General features: G+C 28.9%; 1 protein-coding gene across 2 annotated transcripts in view; it reads left to right on the top strand.

The window, feature by feature from the left end:
- Positions 1-3,731: 3,731 nt before the first annotated feature.
- Positions 3,732-12,093, top strand: part of LOC124421732 — a 17,844-nt gene continuing 9,482 nt past the window's right edge. Inside the window, exons 1-5 of one of the 2 annotated variants that reach the window (XM_046957274.1) lie at positions 3,732-3,864; positions 4,144-4,243; positions 5,025-5,144; positions 5,260-5,431; positions 5,516-5,632. In XM_046957274.1, coding sequence (XP_046813230.1) covers positions 4,184-4,243; positions 5,025-5,144; positions 5,260-5,431; positions 5,516-5,632 — 469 coding nt within the window. In that variant the 5' untranslated portion in view covers positions 3,732-3,864; positions 4,144-4,183. The other variant, XM_046957273.1, reaches the window with a different exon arrangement.

Genomic DNA, 12,093 nt, shown 5'->3' on the forward strand with positions numbered 1-12,093 from the left:
TTTAATCTTAACGTTTCTACTATATTTCTCGAAGCAATTGTCGGATTTTATTGACATTTGTGAAAAATTCGACAGTCCTCGTATACGATAGTATAGCATTTGTGTCTACGATCTTTTAAATTTTCCACAGTATTATTCCGTAGGTATTTTTTATTATATAAATTTCTTCCACTGCAGTTTTTGATATCTTATACTTTCGCGCTATCACACGGAAACTTACTTTATTAAAACAGTCGGAAATAATCGGCGAATTTGAATCGAAATCATTTTTGACATTCTGCTATCTTTTACAAATAATCTTACTTTCACAAAGTCTGAATTGGTACTGAAAAGTTTGTTTGGGATCACTGCATCTAAGCGTAATGTACGCCTGATGTTTTTATGCATGTATTGCTTCGCGAAAACATTTAAAACAAGTGTCCATTTATCTTTATCTCTTGATAAATAGCCAACAATATCATTAAGTGTGGCTTCCTTACACACAAATGTAATTATGATTTATTACTGAATAATGTATATACTATAAGGATACGTAATAAATAAAACTTGAGTATATAAGAGTCATATTAATTTGATTAAATTTTATCGTTATCTATTTCCAGTACCTGTCCATTTATTTTTGTCCCCGACTATATATCTATATATATATATATTTAATGTGAATATATTTTATGTTTATAGATAGAAAATATATTTCATAATAAAATTATTATTTTGAAAAAATTGTAATTAAGAAATATTATAAGGTTTATTGAGTGATTACATCTTATTAATTCTTATTTAAACAAACTGGATAGTAAATATTTGTTTTTGTATTAAATATTTTTTGTTAAAAATTTACTGATTCTTTTTATATAATAATATAATAAATTAACATTTTATATAGTGCAATAGTTGGTATAGATAAAATCTCACTTGAATCTATAAATGTACAATATGAATTGATATAAATATTGTATTTTATTTAGATTAGAAATTTTTTTCATAATATAAACATTAACATGCATCAAGCAATGAAAACTAAATATAATATCTTCATATGATAATTCCACATGCCCAAAAGACTGTTTAATATTTACAAAATTTTCTATATATTACTTCTTATTCTATTATTAAAAATATTAGATGACTATATATATATATATATAAGTTATACATCTAAGATTCACAATGTCCAATTAAAAATATTGCTTTTTAGTGTTTCGTAAATGTGTTATATACGTATCAATAATACAGTAGTAGACTATGTTCAACAATAGAAATTTTAATATATGTGTATGCATACATTTTAGATTTTGTTATGTTTTAATTTGTTTTTATATAAGTTTTAAAATGGATTGCTGGTCAATCCTTGAGAAAAAAGTAGTAATATATTTTTCTAGCAAAGCAGTAACAAGCAAAAGAGTTGAAAAACATCTTATTTCATCTATAAATGAATCTTTCTTTACTTGTCCTTAAAATAGTACATACATCTATATTATTTATACACATAAAATACAGAAAAAAATGTAAGTTTCGAAGATGTTTTCTTACTCTTAAATATATGTGTGTGTGTATATGTATATATATATCTATGTATATATATATTCGCACACATATATATTTCAAAGTACATATCAGCTATTATATTTACTTATTTAAAATATCTAACATGTTCAGCACATTTAAATCATGAATATTTTATGTAATCTGCAACATAAATGTTGTAACATAATAGAAAAAAGAAAAGCATTCTGATTTGATTTTTGAAATCAATTACAAATAGTGTCATTTAATAACTGTATATATTCTACCAAAAAAAAAAAAAGAAAAAAAAAAGAAATGTAAATGTACTTTTGAAAATAATTATATGATTTGGGTTGGATTATGTCATTATGTTAGCATAAGAAATAAATAATTAGAAGTGTGTATATATTTATGCTTAATATTGCATATTACATAAATATACATACTTAGGGTCCTTCTACTATTTCGCTCTATATTGTAATGTATGTATATGTACGATAATACAAGATACTTAAAGAGTGGTACAGTGATTTATATATAGTAATTTGTATACATATAAAAATTAATCTATAATATAGACTATTGTGAGTGTGAAATGAAGTAAGTGTTTTGGGAATGCTTGGAAAAACTTATAATTTTGTAATCGCAATATTCCGCAATAGTTGTTTTCCTTTCGTTATATAATATATTCAATGTGATATAATTATACCTATATAATTTTATTAATATTCTTAACAAATTATTTGTGATAAGTCTATATAAAACTGATTTCTTCTGTAAGATTTTACAATGAATTTTGATCGATATTCAAATAATTCAATAATTCTGAGCATTCAGGCTGTGTAATGTATCGTTTCGACAATATTTTTTGTTGTAATAAGAGGTCTAACAATTTTTGAAGTTTACTAACTATGTATGTATAATCAGAGTTAGAATGTATAGTTTAGACTTTATACTTTTGGGGGTTATTATATTTATGCCTTACGTATCTTTGTTGTCCATTTTTAAGTAATAACGAGACATTGAGAGAGGTGATGCTGTTTTTAAATATACATTGAAATGATTATAGCAATGAAACAAACTTAAATTACCTTCTAATAGTTGTTTAGAACATCCAATGTGTTTGGATATTGTACTATCATTAACCTGTTTTATGCTACAGAAATTGAATTAGAAACATTGTCTAATAGCAAACGATTGTTTATTGTTTATAGTTTTCTCAAAGCCATAATAAAGTAGCCATCTTTAATAATAATAATACTAATAATAATACTAATAATAATAATAATAATAATAATAATAATAATAGTAATAATAAAAGTAATAATAATAATAACAATAACAATAACAATAACAATAATAATAATAATAATAATAATAATAATAATAATAATAATAATAATAATAATATATACATATATGTGTGTGAATATTGAATACACATCGTATATCTTTAAAAAAAAAGTACATTTCGTAAATTGATATCTTGCATTAATTAAAAATATATTAATGCGAGATAATGTCAAGATATCTGCAGCCATAATTTACGAAATGTATCTGTTTTACGCATCTGCGAAATTATAATTGACTTATATGATTTTAATGAAAATATTAATCAAATTCCAAGAGTACGTTATGTGGTGTCAATTCATGCGCGAAAAAGGAATATATGGTTTTGTTTAAGCTGCAACTACTATTATATTATTATTATATTATTATTTTTATATTATTACTTTTTTATGGTATAAATAATGGAATTACTTTCTCATAAAAAAAAAAAAAAAAAATAAATAAATACATTATCAGTCCTAAAATAGTATGTATAAGATAATATATTTACTTAACATTCAAAATAATTTGTGTTGGTTTGTGTCAAATAATTTTTACAAAACTTTCATATTCACACTACTTTTGTTATACTTATGTACTCCTGTGCACTTGGTTATTGTGATATATTTAAGAAAGGGACATTTTTAAAATGACGATAATTGTAAAGTTGTTTGAACTTTTAAAGGCATAACAATAAAGATAATAAAAAGAAAAAAAAACACACAAGACATTTTTCTTTTAAAAATATATTTCATAAACGTCAAATTTATTTAAATAATGTAATATATCGTTGTCTGTTACAAATGTAATTATTTTTATTGAAATTTTCGCGAAAACAATTTTGATTTACCCGCCAAAAATAATCGTGTACGTTCGATCAATTTCGGAACCATTCGGTACGCGCATCCATCAGCGCCCAGGCGACAGAGTCGTACGGTCGAAATTGACTACCCGAATCGGTGTGAGTGATTTGTGTGTCGGTTACAGCAAGGAGGCAAAAAAGGACTCACGAGGAGTATCATAAGCAACGTAAGTAACAGAATAGCTTTGTAAACAGTTAGAAAAAAGACAAATATAAATATGAAAAACATCGACAACTTTCGAAACTGTGAAATTCAAATATAACCCCAGTAAGATTACAACTGCTGTGTGCCGAGCACGAAAGTACAAGAGACTGAGAATCATGTTTCGTACTAAATGGTAACATTTTTCTCTGTGATATTTTTTATATCTCATCTTTCATCGCACCCTTCCATTATTCGAGAATGGACAGAAGTTATAACGATTTGACTTTGATTTGTTTTCTAGCAAAGAACACGATCACTCATCGTTTTATCGGTTCTTGCAAATGGAGCACAGTCATAAGAACACCGATTGCTACTTTTTCTATTATTCTACGTGCAAAAAGGTAAGCTTATTTTTGTTTCCTCCGAGCTAATGCTTATCGTATTCAACAGTACTATGATTATAACAGTACTTTTCAAATTTTTCTCCCATATTGCTTAACTTTCGTAAACGTCGCAAGGTTAGGTCGGCCATGTTGAAGCCATATTGTGCGATACTTCCCTTTTCGCAAAATTTGTGTTCTTATATATTTTTTTTTTTTTATCGTCCACGAGAACAAAGTATACTGTTTTTTATTAATCTATTGTAAGATCAATAATCAAAATGTCTCGTTGAACATGCTCGATTACAATCTTTGTACTGTACTTATTTCATGAATTATAGAGTATATTTAATGCTAGGCAATTTCACTGTTTAATTAAGAGCAGGTAAAATATAATAATGATAATATCTACTGGAATACATGGTTTTTACATTTCAGATCTTAAATAAATAACAATATTTTTTGTTAATGTAATATCATCGTAAAATATTGACAAACTTATATGATGATATAATTCGTCACACAATCAACAAATAGCAGTTATATTATCATTTTGCTTCCAGTATATAATCTTTGAGTACTGTAAGCAGTTAATAAATGTATGTATATATATATATATACACACACATATACACGCACATTAGGACTTCATATATATATATATATACACACATATATATATACATATATATATATATATATGTATATATATAAGGATTATAAATAAGCAATATATACATTTTATTATTGTTTATATAATATATAGCTATTTTATTTATCAATATTTGTTTGTATTTCACAGGGTGATCTCTGTCCATTTAGACATGAACCGTCTGCTTTGGGTTGCGAAACAATGTGCTCCTATTGGCAGCAGGGTAATTGCCTTAATGAGCATTGTAGCTTTAGGCATATGGAATTGAAAGTAAGTGTACATTTGATTAAAATTTGGATTGTTTCATAATATATAACATATTAATTATTCTTCAAGGTGATATTATCTGTATAGATATTACTAATTTATTTGGTTTTTTATTTAGAAAAACCGCAAATCAATTCCATGCTATTGGGAAACACAACCTGGTGGCTGCAGAAAACCACATTGTCCTTTTCTGCACAAGAATGTACGAGCTATATATGATCCGATTAATCCAGTCAAAACAACTGAGGTAACGTCGAAACCCATCAATCAGGATTGGGTAAATCGTCAAGGTAAGTTGTTGTCTTTTCAATTTTTATGGCATTATGTTTTTAGGTTAAGTTATATCATTTTATCTTATACATTTGATATTACAGATGATACAAAGTATGACACAAGCAGTGCAGAATCAGATCAAGGTAGGGGAAGCAGCGAAGCTGGCAGTTTCATTGGTAGTCCAGCTGTCGATCCTCTTATCGTCAAATTTGGAGAAGGTATGAGGCTTTACTAGCCCCCCCGTCCATCTTTCAATGTACATTATCTTACACCAGGTACTCTCTCCCTTCCATCCAGCCTGCAGACAAATTTGAATCTCCCAAACGCGCTCAGCATTCCAAACAATCTGACAATCCCAAACAACGTTCCTAATAGTCTTGGCATTCCTAGTAACATCACCGTTACAAATAATCTAAATGTACAACAGCCATCGGTACAGAATTCACAGCCTTCCCCTTGTCATCACGCGTTAACTTATCCTCATCAACCAAATTTACATTCGCATTCTCCTGGTCAATCTTTATCTCCTCTACAAAATCAACAAAATTCTTCGCTTCTTCAACAAACGTCGTTTTCACCTATACATACGCAGCAAACTCCCCAGCCTCAAACATCAAGATTTCCCTTTCCATTTCTCGGTATTACATCATATAGAAGGTTTTAAAGCTGTTAAAGTGTATAGATAACAGCAGTATAGGTCGTTTTTCTTACTCATTGGTTATAGCAAAATAATATTTTCTCTAATCTCAAACATTAATTATTTAGAGATTTGTGTTTTTATTTATGAATTAATTCATATATTCAACACACACATACATAGAGGTGAAATAATAATAATAATAGGGAGAAAATATTTTTTTGCTACCAATGATCGATATTAATAATAAGTATATTCGTTTTCTCGTGGCAAAAGATACGAAAGAATTTTGTGTCAATTCTATACGATAATTTTCATTTAAGAAATAATCAGAAACGATTGATATACATTTCTGATATTCCATCGAGTTTGATTTTTGATAAATTCTGTAAAGCAATAGCACTTTTCTGAGAGAAAGTACAACGTTCATAAAAGAATCGTATTGTATCGCATTAGAGCAAGCGTTCGAAGTATTTGGTGGATATCATCGCGTCTTGCAGACGCCAGATGACGATGCCAACTCTTTGTAAACGTTTCTTAAGATGTGTTTTCATTTTGCTTTTCAATAATAAAGACCAGATTGCGCAAATTTATATTAGTATAATAAATAATAATAATAATAATTATTATTATTATAATAATTATAATAATAATAAATAATAATAAATAATAATATTAATATTAATAATATTAATAATAATAATAATAATAATAATAAAAATAATAATAATAATAATAATAATAATAATAATAATAATAATAATATAGTCGAAATGAAAGTTCGAAAGAGATAAATAGTACTTACTTAATGTGTACGTGTTCCAAATGAGACCTAGTCGATTCTCATATCGAGGTCTTTATTATTGGACACAATATTATAGTTCGCTGGATATAAAGTTAGTTATTTATTAATACAACCCTCTTAGCAAATTTCTCTGCATATCACATAAATATGATGATTGATTTGAAATAATTCAAAAGAGTACAGCTTAAGATACGGCGCGCTTAATAATTTATCATAAAATAATGTTTGTTAATTTTTTCTATATTTAATTATATATTCTTTGAACCGATTTAAAAATATTCGTAAACACAAAGAAAAGAAAAGGAAAAAAAAAGGAAAAAAAAAGTGGAAGAGATCATATATATATATATATATATATATATAAATATAAATATATATATATATATATTATGCTATTTATAAAAAAGAGGGATAACACGCAACATTTAGATCACTTTGATTTAATTCGGCTTTTAATGCGAGATATAGTACGAATTGGCACTGTTCTAACGTTTTCTTATTCGGGAACGTAGTAGTATTCGGTTAACGAAAAGTTAATAATATTTGCGCGAGAGCACTATGCTTTGTCGATCGTAAAGAAAAGAAAGAAAGAAAGAAAAAAAAAAAAAAGTTGTAAAAACGAATTTAACGAAAAAAAAAAAAAAAAAAAAAAAAGAAATTTATTATTATTATTATGAGTACCACGAATGAGAGAGTCACTGCACCCACTTTTAGGCAGCGCGCTTGCATATTTTCCATGAAAAGAAACTGTAGAAGTGACTATGAATTTTTCCAGGGGCTGCTATATCTAAACTTTGCCTGTAGCCCTCTAAACCGCCTATGGCTATCTTTCTCCAGCTGTGTGCAGTGCGATGAAGCCCGAATAATCCCAGTGGTGTTAATAGAAAAAAAAAAGTCGCAGCTCGAAGCGTTACGCGCGTGGGTCTCTTCATCGCTCTGTAAAATGAGTATCGAAAAAAAAAGAAAAAAAAAAAAAAGAATAAATAAATAAAAAGCAGAAAATTTGTTTACTGGATGAAGAAGAAGATAGCTATGGGTCGTCGCTTTGCCACGCATACGTGTTGCACTTAAGAAAAAAAAAACAAAAAAAAAAATAAAAAAAAAAAAAATAAAAAAAAAAAAAAATAAAAAAAAGTAACCAAAAAAAAAAATAACAAAACCAAACAAAACGATAAAAAAAAAAATAATGAATTAAAAAGAAAAAAAAAAAAATTAATAATAACACGAAATTATTAAAACTCTTACCTGCCATTTACGATTTAAAACGAATGTGTTAGGGCGAAGAGTCAGCCTATTATACGATAGTATCCGATTACCACCTCTCCTTAAAATCATGGCAACTGAGCGAATCGTTGGCCCCCCTTTACGTTCTCGTTCTCCGAAATAATATAGTAAATGTAATTTCCAATAAGATTGTGTGATGTATTATATCGGTTTACCGGTTTCGAATGGGAAAGAGCTCTATGCCGGAGGCACGACGCATCGAAAGAACGTCGAGGAGAGGATCATTGTCTTATTCATCATTATATATTTTGCACGTAGAAAGAGAAAGAGAGAGAGAGAGAGAGAAAGAATGATGTAATGAATGAAAAAAAGAAAGAAAGAAACAAACGAACGAATAAACAAACAAACAAACAAATAATTAAATTAAGTAAAAAAAAAAAAAAAAAATAAAAGCGAAAAAGAAAAACAAAGCCAAGAGATATTTATACAAAAATAATTTCACGCGAACGTGTGTGTGTGTGTATATATATATATATATACACACACGTCTCGCGAAGAAGAGATACAATACGAATAGACGTACAAAATATAAAACGTCGTTCTCTTTCTTTCTTTCTAGTTCTTCATCTCTCTTAATTATTATATATATATATATATATCTTTTTTTTTATTTAAATTCTCACACAATTAATACGGCCGGCTACGTGCCTCTGGCTGGCGCTAAGTGCAATGAGGAATAAAAAACATAAGATCTAACATTTGATTAAATGTGCGGACGCGCAAATAGGCGTGTATACACCTTTTATGATATGCATTACGAAAAACTGCATTATTGTATGGAACACTATGTAACGCGTTAGAGTTAGTAAAGAGAGAAAGAAAGAAAGAAAGATAGAGAGAGAGAGAGAGAGAGAGAGAGAGAGAGAGAGAGAGAGAGAGAGAGAGAGAAAGAGAGAGAGAGAGAGAGAAAGAAGAGGGAGAGAGGGAGGGAGAGAATGAGTGAGTGAGTCAGTGAGAGAGAGAGAAAGGACGAATGCGAATGCGTATGAATCTATGGGGTAGCATGAAAAGAAATATGGAAAGGATAGGAAATGAACGTAGGTAGAATAAAGGAAATTAACAAAAAAAAAAATAATAAAAAAAAAAAAATAAAAAAAAAATAAAATAAAGTAAAATAAAAAATTTAAAATAGAGAAAACAGTAGGAGGAAGGTTGGCGAGAGAGAGAGAGAGAGAGAGAGAGAGAGAGAGAGAGAGAGAGAGAGAGCGAGAGAGAGGGAGAGACAAAAAATATATATATATACGTATATATATACACACGATTAATGATGTACGTTTTACGAACGAATTCATTTATAGAATATAAGCAGATGCGAGAGACCAGATACACGTATATATACATAAATACATACATAAATACATACATACACATACATACCTACCTACCTACCTACATGCATACATATATACATACATACATATATACATACACATACATATGTACATATATACATACATACATACACACACATACATACAACATACATACATACATACATACATACGTACATACATACATACATACATACATACATACGTACATATATACACACATACATACATAAATACGCATAACATAATTGCATATACATACGAGTCGTCCCAGCCTTGATTTTTAATGCGTGCGCGAGAATAATATATGCCTTCATATGTTTTGGCTTTTCACACGAATTAACGAGTTTTTAACGGCATGGGATTAATAATGTTAAATAATAATAATAAAAGCTCTCTCTCAACGCAGTGAGATTCGCGCCAGTGATTCGAATTCGGCAGAGCGCATCTTTGTTCGGATTCTACCGCGCGAAATGATATAATAAACGCCGTTGTACATTTTACCGTTGTGTGATGTGGGTTGTGGGTTGTGAGAGGGATGTTGGGAAGGGAGTAGGAGGGTGGCGGGGAAGGAAGGGCGGGAGAATCCAGGAAAAAAAATGGCGAATGGCGATCGAGGGGAGAAAGAAACGCGATTATTCATATATTTCTATATATGTATATCAATATGAATATATATGGCGAATAGAATAATAGATTAGATAAAAGGAGGAGAATGAAAAAGATAGCGTTATATCTAATTAATCTCAGATATAACTAAACTCTTTTAGAATGATTCGAATTTGAAGATCTTGCTGCTCTGAAAATACGAAATTCTGCTTCTCTCTTTCTCTCTCTCTCTTTCTCTTTTCTCTTTTTTCTCACTCTTTTCTGTCTTTTCTATCTGTTCTTTCTCTCTCTCTCTCTCTCTCTCTCTCTCTCTCTCTCTCTCTCTCTTTCTCTTTCTCTTTCTCCCTCTTTCGTCCGAAGACGAGAGAGATCTCTCGATAGTATCGAATCGGCTATTTTTATATACTCGCGATACTTTTTCGCTCATTACCGATTAATGGATGAGTAGAGATCCGCGTCTTCGCGAAATGATGATGATAATGATGATAACAGCGATGACGATGAGGATGATAATGATGATGAAGATGATGATGAAAATGATGATGATGATGTTGATGATAATGATGATGATAATGATGATGATAATGATAATGATGATGATTTCTTTGATATCTCTACGATAATAATAAAAAAAGAAAAAAAAAAGAAAAGAAAAAAAAAGAAAAGAAAAAAAAAAGAAAAGAAAAAGAAAATAAGTTCGATCGATTAAAACGATCGAGAATCGAATTATGAAATTTCGTGGTCCATGTAATTACAACGTCGACGCGAGATCGAGGAAGGTTTAATAATAATCTATCTAATTTAGTGAATAGGACCTTTTTCACTAAGATTATTCTAAGATTTCTTTTCTCTTTTTTCTTGTCGTCTACGAACAATTTTTTTTTTCTTTTTCTTTTCTTTTCCTTTTTCTTTTTCTTCCTTCGCTTCGAGCGTTAAGTAGCGAAAAGGATGGATTTGAGAAAAGGCAAAAGATACAGCACGATAATAATCGCTAATTGTCTATCAAAATCGTCTCCTTCTCCGATTAATTAGATCATTAATCTAAATTAGTTTCCTTTCTCTCTCTATCTCTATCTCTATTTTTATCTCTGTCTTAGTCTTTGTCATTTTTGCTTTCTTTCTCTATTTTTTTCCATTTTTCGGATCACTCATTCTCGTAAACAACAAATATCATTCATTTTCTTCTTCTTCTTTGTCTTCTTTTTGTTTCTCTCTCTCTCTCTCTCTCTCTCTCTCATTCATTTCTTTTTCTTTCAATTATTTGATTTCGATAAATATAGTATGAAGTAAAAACTTAAGGAGGGGGCGGGACGATTTTGTTAATTACGCTAGAAGTGCCACGAATGAAGTGATAGAGGAAAGAAGAATATGAGAAAAATTATATGTTATATATAAAATTTACAATATATATATATATATATATATATATATATACATACATAAATATATATATATATAATAAAGTATGTAGGTGTATATGTGTGTATATATATGTATATACATATATGTATACACATCCAATTTATATCTATATATATGTATATATATACACATATATATAGATATATATACATAAATATATATATATATATATATACAGATACATACATATATCTATATATAGATATATATATATATATACATATACATATACATATACATATACATATACATATAGATATAACATTACCACGAGAATAAGGTAAACTTATCGATCGTACAAGGATGAACACAAGGAATACACGAGCGGACGTTTAGATAAGATGAAAAAAAAAAAAAGAAAAAAAAAAAAAAGAAAAAAAAGACACGTTCGCCTCCGTCGTGCGGGGAGTTGGGACACACGACGGTTTCTCTTTTTTCTTGTGTACACCGTATAATATTTATATATATTATATATAAAATATAGAGGGTTGGGAGGGTGAGTTGGGGTGTGTAGGCGTGAGCGGGTAGGGATGGGAAGGGGCGGGAGGGGGATTGAATAGGGGAGGGATGGGAAGGGTTGGGTTGGAAAGG

The sequence above is a fragment of the Vespa crabro genome, chromosome 2, assembly GCF_910589235.1.
Source record: "Vespa crabro chromosome 2, iyVesCrab1.2, whole genome shotgun sequence".
Taxonomy (NCBI): Eukaryota; Metazoa; Arthropoda; class Insecta; order Hymenoptera; family Vespidae; genus Vespa; species Vespa crabro.